Source organism: Cornus florida, unplaced genomic scaffold, assembly GCF_030987335.1.
Source record: "Cornus florida cultivar Cherokee Brave unplaced genomic scaffold, ASM3098733v1 CherokeeBrave_3.0.0_Hap2_Chr11, whole genome shotgun sequence".
Classification (NCBI taxonomy): domain Eukaryota; kingdom Viridiplantae; phylum Streptophyta; class Magnoliopsida; order Cornales; family Cornaceae; genus Cornus; species Cornus florida.
In genome coordinates, this window is record NW_026775581.1 from 127,684,115 (window position 1) to 127,697,043 (window position 12,929).

General features: G+C 37.5%; 1 protein-coding gene across 1 annotated transcript; it reads left to right on the forward strand.

Annotated features, from left to right (window-relative positions):
- The first annotated feature begins 4,965 nt into the window (after positions 1-4,965).
- On the forward strand, positions 4,966-12,000 carry LOC132282594 (uncharacterized). Its single transcript, XM_059784319.1, has 4 exons — positions 4,966-5,497; positions 7,843-8,649; positions 10,076-10,336; positions 11,286-12,000. The coding sequence occupies exons 1-4, from the start codon at positions 5,013-5,015 to the stop codon at positions 11,443-11,445; spliced, it is 1,713 nt and encodes a 570-aa protein (XP_059640302.1). The 5' UTR covers positions 4,966-5,012; the 3' UTR covers positions 11,446-12,000.
- The last annotated feature ends 929 nt before the right edge of the window (positions 12,001-12,929 follow it).

Below are 12,929 nucleotides of genomic sequence, written 5' to 3' on the forward strand. Positions count from 1 at the left end.
TTTTGTGGGAGATCGGTGTGATCCTCTCACTCATTCATTTTATGGTGTTAGGGGTCGAGATCGGCAGACATTCTTCTTGGCTAGTCTTTCCGCTGATGATGACGTTGAGTTTTATGGGGTTGATTATCCAGCAGTTGTGCGTAATTTTCTGGATGTGTTTCCGGAGGACTTGACTGAGTTGCCTCCACACTGAGAGGTGGAATTTGCTATTGATTTGATGTCTGGTACCGCGCCAATCTCTATGGCACCGTATCGTATGGCACCGATTGAATTAGAAGAATTGAAGAAGCAACTTGATGATTTGAGGATGAAAGGCTTTATCTAACCGAGTGTGTCACCGTGGGGTGCACCGGTCTTGTTCGCTAAGAAGAAAGATGGTTCTTTGAGGTTGTGCATTGATTACCGAAAGTTGAATCATGCCACCATCAAGAACAAGTATCATTTACCAAGGATAGATGATTTATTTGATCAGTTGAGGGGAGCCAGTTGTTTTTCGAAGATTGACTTGAGGTCAGGCTATTATCAGTTACGGGTTAGAGAGGAGGATATTCCAAAGACCGCGTTCCGTACGCGGTATGGACATTACGAGTTTCTTGTTATGCCTTTTGGTTTAACCAATGCGCCGGCGGCATTCATGGATTTAATTAACCGTGTCTTCCACAATTACTTGGATCAGTTTGTGGTAGTTTTTGTGAATGATATTCTTGTGTATTCACGGACTCGGGAAGAGCACGAGGTCTATTTGGGTATAGTGTTGCAGATTCTACGGGAGCACCGTTTGTACGCCAAGTATGAAAAGTGTGAGTTTTGGGTACAAGAGGTGAAATTTTTGGGACATGTTGTCTCGGAAGGTGGGGTTTCAGTTGATCCTTCAAAAGTAGAGGCAGTTTTGAGTTGGGAGCAACCCAAGAATGTCTTTGAGATCCGGAGTTTCCTTGGCCTAGCGGGTTATTATTGGAGATTTGTGAAGGATTTTTCCCGTTTGGCAGCTCCTATGACCAAATTGACCAGGAAAGGGATCAAGTTTGCATGGAATGAGGCCTGTGAGTCATCCTTTCAAGAGTTGAAAATAAGGTTGACTACGGCTCCGGTGTTGGTGATACCTGAGCGTGGCTTGGGTTATGTGATCTATTATGACGCCTCACGTGATGGTTTGGGTTATGTACTGATGCAAGATGATAAAGTAGTGGCTTATGGGTCTCGACAGTTGAAGACTCATGAGCTTAACTACCCTACTCATGACTTAGAGTTAGTGGCAATTGTATTTGCTTTGAAGTGTTGGAGACACTATTTGTATGGTGAGAGATTTGAGGTGTTCTCGGACCACAAGAGTCTCAAGTACCTTTTCTCCCAAAAGGACTTGAATAACAGACAGAGGCGATGGGTTGAATTCTTAGAAGACTATAACTTTGATTTGCAGTATCATCCTGGCAAGGCAAATGTGGTAGCTGATGCTTTAAGCCGGAAATCTAGTGGGACTTTGGCTAGTTTAGCCATTCGGAAATGGAAGATGCTGGAAAATTTGGCTGAAATGGGATTGTATTGTTTTGATGATGATGATGATAGCAGTGAGTCAACATTCTTGTTTAGTCTCGTGGCTCAACCCACTCTTGTTAGATGGGTGATTGAGTCACAGAGACAGGATTCAGATTTGGATGCCATTTACACTTTTATCTCCAGTGGCGAGATTGTGAAGGATTGGACCTTACATGCAGATGGAGGTCTACGGTTTAGGGGTTTGTTGGTTGTTCCTACAGTTTGTCGTGAGGACGTCTTACGGGAGTTTCATACTTCCCGCTTTGCAGTTCATCCGGGTGGTACCAAAATGTATCACAATTTGAGACGTCAGTATTGATGGAATGGAATGAAGAATGATGTTGCACAGTTTGTAGCTAAGTGCCTTACCTGTCAGTAGGTGAAGGCCGAGCACTAGAGACCAGCTGGTTTATTGCAGCCGTTGCCGGTAGCGCAGTGGAAATGGGAGGAGATTGCAATGGATTTTGTGACAGGTCTTCCTAGGTCACGGAGGGGAAATGAAGCCGTATGGGTCATTATCGATAGATTGACCAAGACAGCTCACTTCTTGCCTATTAAGGCAATAGATGACGCAGAGACACTAGGTGTACTTTATGTGAAAGAGATTGTGAGATTGCACGGAGTTCCAGTGGCTATTGTGTCAGATAGGGATGCTAAGTTCACCTCGAAGTTCTGGGAAGGACTTCAAGCAGCGTTTGGCTCAGCGTTGCACCTTAGTACTGCATTTCATCCACAGACGGACAGCCAGTCGGAGCGTACAATCCAGATCTTTGAGGATATGCTTCGAGCCTGTGTACTTGACTTGGGTGGTAGTTGGGAGGATCACCTTCCACTTATTGAGTTTGCTTACAATAATAGTTATCAGGCGAGTATTCAGATGGCTCCATTTGAGGCGTTGTATGGTAGACCTTGTAGGTCTCCTGTCTGTTGGACTGAGGTGGACGAGACAACCGCCTTAGGACCCGACATTGTACTCGAGACTACCGAGAAGATTAAGCTGATCAGACAGAGATTGCTTACAGCTCAGAGCCGACAGAAGAGTTATGCAGATAGGCGGAGACGACCGCTATCCTTTGAGGTGGGAGACCATGTTTTTCTTCAGGTTTCTCCAAGGAAGGGGTTGATGAGGTTTGGGAAGAGTGGCAAGTTGTCGCCACGATTTATTGGACCTTTTGAGATCTTGGACCGCGTAGGAGAGGTTGCCTACAGACTAGCATTGCCACCATAGATGGACAGGGTTCATAATGTCTTTCATGTGTCGATGCTACGGAAGTACGAGCCAGATCCGTCTCATATTTTGAGTTGGGTTGATGTGGACATTGATGAGGATGTTTCCTACGAAGAGGGACTAGTTCAGATTCTTGACACACAACAGAAGGTGTTGAGGAAAAAGACGATATCGTTGGTAAAGGTTCTTTGGAAACATCATAGAGTTGAGGAGGCTACTTGGGAGCTCGAACAGGAGATTCGCTCCAAGTATCCAGAGTTGTTTTCTCCCTCAAGTATGGCTTAATTTCGGGGATGAAATCTTTTAAAATTGGGGAAAATGTAATGTTTGTGAGATAAATATATATATATATATATATATATATATATATATATATATATATATGGTGGGCCCCACCAACATATTAACACACAAAAGGCCATAAGGCCATTTCATGAGTCAACTGTTTCCTTTCTCTCTCTCTGCTGCATCATTTCCCCTCTCGGCATCTCACTTTGTTTTTTTTTCTTTTTGCAATCTCAAAAGCTTGATCTAGCTTTAATCTTTTGGATTTTGGTAGAACATTGTGAAGCAAAGTTGTTGAGCTCGTCGAGGCCGTCAATTTGATAGGAGCCAATCATCATTTGGTGCACTCTAGGGAGTTCAAAATTCTAGGGTTCTTGGGCTCAAATTAAGGGTTTTCATCAATTTGAGGTAGGGGTGTTCTAATCTACAATTTCTTGGCCTTTGGTGAATTTTTCCCCTTGAATTTGATTCTAAGCATGCTAAATTTTAATTACTTAGCTTGTTATTGTTGTAGTTCTTTGTAATTATAATGATAATTGTGCTCCTTGTGTTATTTGAGTTCATATAAATGAGCATGCTTAGTGTTTAATGTGTTGTATGTTTCCATGATTATTTATTTATTTATTGTCTTGAAGAAAAATGGATGCTATGGTTATAAATAAATAAAGGAAATGAATGTTTAGAAATTTTCATTAAATTGTGATGATAATGTAAATGGAAATGTGTGAAAATATATAGTTAAATTAATGATTTTAAGCATGAAGTATTCATGCATCCATGGGGAAAGAGAAAGGGGGAAAAAATAATTGTTAGAATAAATAAAAATTGTTTTGGGAAAAATATTTTCTAAAAGTGTTGTGAAAACCGGATGCCTAGGAGGCGCCTAGTGGTCCGTGATGTTGGTGTAGTCTAGAAGGGAATGTAGTTGAGTTAACTAGGCCGGGTGCAACGCCTTGGAGGTGCCTTGTGGTCGTGGATAGTTAACCAACCTTCTTTTCGTGACACCATGGAGGTGCCTTGGGTCGGACTACATTAACGGTTTGGTTGTTGAAACGGAATTGTTTCGGAATTGGGGAGTGACATTTGCATAACATTGCACTTCATGACATCGTGGTAAATTTGTGATTGGTTGATATTTGTTATATACTTGTTATTGTGGTTGAGAATGGGTGTTTTTCGATGGCATGATCCCGTTCACCTTTTATCTATTCATTGTATGGATTCACGGGGACATAAGAAGTGTGTCTTAGACACTTCCTACTGAGCTTATGCTCACCCCCTTATTTTTAACATTTTTTCAGGATATGGAAAAGAGGTGGCGGACGACGGTCCACCACAGGTTTAGATGAGCTTGAAGACCAATTCTATTTTGTTATCTTTTGTATTAGACTCTAATATTTTGTAAATGTAATATTAACTACCTTGTGACACTTTAGTTTAATTAGTATAATGTTGTAAGTTATGGACTTTTAATTCTATCTACATTTTATGGATTGTAATTTGATGTAACTTAAGTGGGTTCCATGTTTGGATGAGATGGAGGAACGGGACTTTTGTATGTATGTAACTATTTTGGGAATGTAGTATAATATTTGAATTGTGCGTTGGGACAGGATAAGTTAGATTTAAGGCCCAGTGAGACCATTGCATTTATTTTTGTATTTCTACAGGTTGTTGAGGGACGTTTTCTGCGGAAGTCATGCCGAAATTTTTATAGATTTTATTATTATTTTAGTATCTTTTCGAGTCGTTACATGGGCATGGTAAATTTTTTTCTTTTTTTTTTTTTTTTTTGGGTAATAAAAGATAAAAAGGGAAGAAAAAGAAACCTATTAGAGATTGTGTTGGGCTGGATCTCGATGGTTGGCAATTACTGGCCCATATTTGATAAAGACGAGCGGAAACAATCCGGCCCGATAACAAGTAGATTTTTACCGCCAAATCAAAGTAGGGATGAAAGAGAATGTCGTCGTCTGAGCTTCGCATCTTCGAAAACCCTAGAAAATGGCGATTCACTTGGGAAGCCCAATCTCACATCCCTACCCTTCGATTGTTCCTCTTCAATCCAAACTCCAAACCATCGACTCAATGCAAGAACCTGAATGTCAACTTGGTGCTCCAACAATCTCTACTCATCGTGAGCTGGTCCGAAGAAGAAGAAGAACTCGAGATTTCACTTAGGGTTCCTATTCCTAGGGCTTTGGTTGACGTTGAATCTCCAGTTCACTTCAGAGCATTGGACGATCATATCGATGTTAAACTTGTTCTGCTTCTTCCAGTTGATCACCCAATTTTTACAAACTTGGAAGACGAGTGTAATCGAGAAAATGCGTTCTTGGATGATTTGAGGCCTCTTTTGATGGATTCGGAGATCAAGAATTTGTCTTCTGATGGAGGTGTGCACTTCTACTGCAGAAATTGCTCGACTAAGTTGACAAGGTGTCTCAGGTAGAACATTTTTCTTTTCTTGTTTGTGTTTATTTACCATAAATTGTTTTCTTTTCAAAAATATTTACTATAATTGTTATTTACGTTTTACATTACTTATAATTGTTATTTACGTTTTATATTACTCGAATATTCATATTTGAAGGTGCATTGTTTGGTATAATTATGATATCCGTATTGAAATATGAGGTGCTTTAGCCAATGAACCAAAATCTGGTAGCTTTGTCTTACTATTTGTGGCTATGTTGTTATTTGTTTTTTGGCCAAAAGAATGTTATGTTCCACCTTTTATTATGCTTATTATTTATATATTGTAGTGTGGGGATGGAGAGTATTCATGTTTAGCTTTTTGCGATCAGGTAATGATGAAAATTGAGAAATGAATTTTGGAATTATAAACCACTTCAAAGGCAAAGGACTTTTCAATAAAGATGAAAAGTTTTTAAAATCAGAAACACTAGGAAGAGGCACAATGCCAACTTGCCAACTAATATCTTATGATTTTAGGGGAAATGTTTACAGTTGTTTTTGGTATTTTAGTACCTTGATGATGCTGTGATTTTAGGAAAAAAATTTGACATTGTTTCATACTTGGTCAAAAGGACCAGAGAATCTTATAATTCATGAGCCGGGTAGGATGATGCATGGTTACAATATCGAATGTGTTATGTTTGATCTAGCTTTTGTTGGGATATAGAACATTTTCTGATCATGTATTGGAAAATCTTCTTTGGATTTGCGCAAGGTCTTTCAAATTAATTTCTCTAGCTTGCTTTAATGGTGTACCATGAGCTTCAAAAGTTTTAACTATAATTGTTTAAGTTGTGTCCTTTTCTTTTCCCTGGAGGAGGTTGGCGTGGGTTTGTTAAAGATCTCAGTAGCTTGCTTTGAGCATGGAGGTGAACATAGGATCTCGGTGTTGACTTCCTGAGCCAATAACAGGCCCACTTGTCTTAGACACCCATATAACCAAGGCTTTGAACTTTGTGCTGAAACTCCATCTTTTAGCCCCCTCCCCCTTCCAAAAAATGAAATCTATTTATAGAAACAAATTGGCAAATTAGCTAGTATTAAATTATCTGAACCACAATTGCGAACCAGAACACTGCAAACATCTGTACTAGAGAACTTGTGGAGCTACTATATTTTAAACACCCCTCCTCTTGAAAAAGAAAAGATATCATTGTGCCAAGTGCTACCACACTAGGGTTGTCAGTTTCTATTGGTGTGTCATGTCAGGACATGGGTATCTATTATATGGGTCGACGTGAACACGACACAATTATTATAATTTTTGACACAAACATAACATGATTATTAAACAAATAACACAACACGACATGCGTAACTCGTTTAATAAATGGGTGAAAACCTAACATGTCACGACAAGACATGTTTAATTAAAATTCTATACTATTAGGATCATTTCTAACACGAACATGACATGTTTAGTTAAACGGGTCATTTCTAACATGAATACGACACATTTGTCCAACAAGATTAGTTAAACGGGTTGATAGGTCAAACATGAACACAAAACGTTTAATTGCATTGTCAATTTTGATCGACACAATTATGCTCCAAACACGATTAAACCAAACCCAAACCTCCTTATCCCATGTCATGTTCAGTTGAGTCAATATTGCCACCCCTATGCCACACTACATCTATCACTATCATGCTGTCAAGTGGAATCACTAGTACTGCCCTACCACCTCTTCCATTGTCGCCAGCAAGTCGGCAACATAGTGATTTACTCTAATGTTCATGAGAGATAAAAAGATGAAGTGATGACAAGAAACAAAAATGTTGAAAAATCCTGAGTTCAATTTTTTCAATCCTAGCATCACTATTTGCTTTTGGATTACACAAACAATACATGGCCAATGGAATGACGTGAACAATGCACCGAATGAAGGGAAAGCATTACTGAGAATAGTGAGAATACCATCTTTCAGCATTTAGATCTCTCTCTGTCTCAGTGTTTTTGAATATTATAATGCACATATAAGATGTATATTTGCAACACTAGATATCATCCTCTAGTTACTTTATGATTAAATGTAATCTTTGTTTAAAATGTCAATTTGTCTTTCTTGTTTTCACTACTTTATTTGTTGAAGAATGTGATTCCTTTAGTGCGATTTTCTAGATCTTCTTGTATAATTCCAACGGGCTAAAAAGTTTTATTGCTGTTGAAGTGTGCTAATTTAATGAATTTTGGTATGACTTGGCATATCTTGATTATAGAGACATGGAATTCTTGTATATGCTGCCCTGAGTTGTTACAGTATAAAGTTTTTGAAGTGACTTCAAATTGTTTTGAATTTTTTTCATAAATGCAGCTTTTTTGTGGAAATGCCTTCAGTGAACTGGCCAGAGGTGGCAGACAATTGGTTTGGGTCTTGTTGTTGTTCATTTGGAGGTATAAGTGAGAAGCTGGTGACTAGATATGCAAATTGCTATACATGTGCCGCGGGTATTTGCCTATTAAATACGACATCCGTTATTCTTTGCAAAGATGACCTCCTGGGATGTAAATTGCCTTATCGCAGTGGAAGTGAAAACTATGAGCCCGAAGCTGATTTCACCAATGACAAATGTTTAACCAAATCCATTGTAGATAATGGAAGTGATCATGGAAGAGTGGTATTTTGTGAGAATCAAAGCGGAAATATGCATGAATTTAGTGGGAACTTAAGCTGCATACGTCCAAAGAACGACAAAGTTGCTGCAAATCAAGAACGTGATGTTTTTGAAAAAGTAACTAATGCTGATAGTTTATCTTCCATTTTACCAGCATTGAGATTCTCTGAAGATGTGGCATCAGCACCTGGATGTTGCAATGATATGACGAGTCCTGCCATCAATCATGATACTCAAAATTGCTCATTTGAAATGACAAAAAACAATGGGCTCCTTGCAAATCAAAAGTCTTTTCTGAATGGTTTTCTAGGAAATGTTTTCATGGTTAGATCCTCCAATCTTTCAAAAGATGTTCAGTGGATTAAATTTCCATGCCCTACGTGTTCACGTCTTCTTGGAGCATACCCTTGCGGTAGTGATCTTGCACCATTGGATGGTGGAGTTCGATTGTTCAAGTGTTGCATCTCAACTTGTTTGCCTGTCGGTGGACCAAGTGATTTGTTCAGGTAAGCAAATATTGATTTAAAAGAATGTGTTCATATCTGCAGCATTCCTTTGTTAACAAGAACTTTGCGAAGAATTATGTTCTGGCTTTTTTTGTTGCATAAATTCGCTCTAAAAGTTGCCTTTCCATTTAATATAATCTCTGTCGATTGACCATATCATTTGAAATTGCAATATGGTCATTTACGTGGAGGATGTTTCAGGTCAAAAGAACTCTTTTTAGGATATCAAACTAGTGTTTGAAAATCAAAGTGGAGTTTGAGTTTACGTGCATGTGTCCCTTAGTTGGTGAAGACGATAAAAATACTGTGATGGGGATGAGATAACAAAGCTAAATGTGTAAAGTGAGGGTCAATTGTGTTATTTTTTATGTGAGTGTAGCTTCGGTTATGGCTTATGGTGGTAGGTGGATTGGTATGGTTCACTTTTGCAGGAATGACAAGAAATTTAATGCCAATAAAGGGAAAGTCAGAAGGTGATTAGGCTTGACTCAGTCCAAATTTATGGCTTTTGGAGTGTTACTGTAGATGTTCAAACATGTAATGTTGGTTATATTAGCCAACCCATCAAGAATGGAGTGACACAATAATAGAAGCAAGTGGCGTAACTATTAAAGTCGAGCTCTGTCTTCTTTTGGGGGGCACTATAGGACTCAATTGGCACAGTTTGAACAGTAGGATGCATCTGTCTGGCAGCTTTGAAGTTCTTGCTCAACTCTTCTGCTACAAGAGTTTATGTTGCATTGGAACTTATTGATTTAGGCTTCTTTCAAGTCAAGTAGTGTCTTTAAAGAAACAATGTCTTGAATTTTGACTGTGAATAGAAGTTGAGCCTTGCTTTCGATTCAGATTGATCTTGTTCTCTCATGTTGTATACTTAAAAATTACACAGAATCAATAATAGACAAATTAAAAAAAAATCACTTCATAATAGTTGATTTCCATTGCAGATTGATGCATTTGTTGCAAGCATTACAAATTAGAACTTTTGCAGAGGATTTTCAGGACACCAAACTTTTATAATATTAGGCATTTTGGAAGTTGATTGATGGCACAGGTCAATTGGGTTGCCCCACTGGCTTTTGCTGAGATGGATTGATTTTGTATTTGGAACCATTAAAAATAAGTTTTTGCTATAAGATACTTACAGTTTTGCAATAATGTATTCCCTTACTCTTCTCCATGTATTTTTGGACCACTGGCTCCATTCCACTTATAGAGGTATCAGTTTGACTATGTCATGTTATGGAACTATTAGATTAATAAATTTCAAAAAGGAGAGAGAGAGAGAACAATATCAAGTTTGAACTTTAAAGCTTGTTTTGTCTTTTTATTTTAACCGAAGTGTTAATAGGAGGTGTTTTCCCAAAATAATACTAATAGAGGATAAATAAATGTGATACGCTAACTAATGAAGTATCATGGACAGGAGGTATGACTTGGAAAGGATGTTCACAAATCAGCTACTGGAAAGTGCAAAAGATGAACTATCATTTCGGACTTTAGTTAGGGATCTTCAGACCAGATCCCCGAAGTTGCAAATAGTTCTCTTAAATCCGAATTTATGGTGCTGTACTGATTATTGTCTGGCCATAGACGACACAGTGGGAACAGTTGCAAAGATAGATCTGTACCCTGCAACCAAGGTGCTTTTTTCTGAGTGCAGTAGCAGTACCGACTTCGAACCAAGGTTAGTATCAATTGAGCTCCTTTTCTGTTCTTTTTCTGGAAGGGAGGGGTGAATAAGTGTGGACAGATTCAATTATTTGTGTGCTTTGCTTTCTTTGTTTCTCTATGACGCTGTACTGAAAAAAAAAAAGAAGAAACAAATTTACATTGAAAAACTACTTAATCACTTGTTAACTCCTTCAAGTTTGTTATTTATTATGCTTTATATGTTGTTTGTAGAGAATCAATTCCATCTTCTGGTTGCATGCTGCCCCGTGCAACTGTGCTCAAGCCTTGTTTATGTCAAAACTGTCTTAAAAGAAAACCTTCCATGTATTGAACATTATCTGCTGCTCTCAACTCTCCATTTGTTTGTCTTGTGTAGCATGCCCCTTGATCATAAGATAATCAATTTGTTAAATATCAGTAGCATGTTCAATAACAGGATAATTGCACTATAGATGTGCAGAGTCTAGTAAAATCAATAATTGCAAGTTTTGTAGGTGGAACGTCTATACTTTTTCACTTATTTTATATTCAAGAATTAAGATGACCAAAGTTAATAAGTTTCTATACTTTTTCACTTACTTTATGTTCAAGAATTAAGATGACCAAAGTTAATAAGTTCCATGTTTTGAACCCCTAGTTAGGCCGAAAACCAAGCCTCTCAATCCAACAGCTACGAGGAGGCTCATGTTGAGAGCACCCCCTGAAAGAGGAAATAAATAAAATCAGAAAGCTCTTCTTTGCGGTGGTAATGCCAAAAAATAAAGTTCGCTCAGTTGTCTTTATCTTGATCCTTGAAGGCCTTTCAAGTTTACTGGTCCCAGATATTGATTCCTGTCATTATTATGTGTTGTATATTACTAGTTTTAATTGATTTTGGTCGAAATTCATTGAACATTCATCTAATACATTGTTTATTTATTTTTCATTCTTTATGAAATGACTGAGAATCACATTATGTGCAGGTTGACAGAGGAATGGGTAGCAAAGAATCAAGCTGATGAAGTTTACATGCTGGAGCATCAAATACAAGAATTGATTGGATCCTTGGAGTCAGCTAAAGGTATACTTCCACCTTCATACAGTTCTCTCCAGGGTTTTACTTTATCATCCATGCGACGATAATGATAGTCGCTTGTTTCAAAACTTGGATATTCTGTGAGTTCTTGGTTTGTAAACAAAAGGGAAGGAAGATTTTCCATTTTTGAGATGGTCTTTTGGGAGGCCAGAATACTCATCTGATCGGGGTGGAATTGTCCAGCATACACTTGTCACTCCAGTATATATGACATCAGTTTAATCATTCTGGGAAGTCCTCTCAAAAGCAATCCATGTTTTTTTTTGAATCGTCAACTTGTTCCATTAGAATCCACAAGAAGATCGTAACAACGTTTGTTGCACTGAAGAACTTTCTTGTACTCGCTAGGACATTGGAATTGTCAGATGGTACATCTCTCCTCTTGTTTGTATCACTCTCTTGCATCCATTCATGGGTTGTTTATCTTCTTCACCATTGCTATAATCTCATGTTCACAAACTCGCAATTTCTCTGTTCTCAACTTTGTCATTGCTTTGTCCAAATTGTTGCTCAAAATGTGGAGATTTTCATGGATATAATATGCCCATTCTTATGCTCTTGTTATGTGAGATGTAAATAGAATGGCAAGTTTTCTTTCTTTTGATCTCGTGTTTTTTTTTTTTTGATAAGTATGTGTTTGAGTTGAATTACTTGAGGAAGCTATTACAATGAGGTGTGTTGACTACAAGAATGGAAAGAGAAGTTGATACGTTGCATTTCATGTTGACATTCTAATAAGAAGGTATGTTAATACATTTCATTTCATGTTAGATGGTATGCCCAGGAGGCTGATGAAGGTGAACTGTCAAAACTATATAGTGCAACCTAAGAAAATCCATTTAAGACCTCAATTTAATTTATTTTATTTTTTCCCTTTTGTCAAGAAAAATAAGTGGTGGGAAAATAATAGACGTCTTAAATGGTAATTTAATGTCTAAGCCACTTAGTTTGCAAATGCATAGAGAATTCCCTAGTTTTGTAGATTTGTATGGTGGTGTGTAGAGAATAATAGAATATTGGAGTGTCACAGGAATTGTAAATATCTAGGATATTTAGAAAAAGAATTCTAGTAGGTTAATCTTAGCCATTTATTATGATTTAATTTAATTATTGAAGGAGGTGGTCACTATTTATAAGTGGGGGATCATTTGCTTAGATGCGAAACACATTTACTCTTATTATGTTCTAAATTAACCCAAAAAAAAAAAAAAAAATCAATATTGCAGTCTATGTTTAGCCAAATAAATTTTTTAAAACCAAGCTGATTCTTAATTTTGATTTTGAAATTACTCTTCAACATTAGTTTTCGCACTTGATATTCATAAACCTAGATAGAAAATTGGTGTGTATGTGGACATTTAAAATGCATTTCAAATGGTTTCTTCGTAAAAGTATTATCTTCTGAACAATTCAATTGAAATTGATATGTTTGACATTTTAACTTAATCAATTTAATGATTTGATAAAGAAAAAATATAAAAGCCCTAATTATTATTGGAACAAACCTGCATTCAAACTCCCACTGAAATGG

What these genes read in the sequence shown, in the direction of transcription:
- LOC132282594 (XM_059784319.1), top strand. Translation starts at nt 5,013, where the DNA reads ATGTCGTCGTCTGAGCTTCGCATCTTCGAAAACCCTAGAAAATGGCGA. An exon ending in AAGTTGACAAGGTGTCTCAG is followed by an intron (nt 5,498 to 7,842) that starts GTAGAACATTTT and finishes TCATAAATGCAG; the next exon opens with CTTTTTTGTGGAAATGCCTT. An exon ending in GGACCAAGTGATTTGTTCAG is followed by an intron (nt 8,650 to 10,075) that starts GTAAGCAAATAT and finishes TATCATGGACAG; the next exon opens with GAGGTATGACTTGGAAAGGA.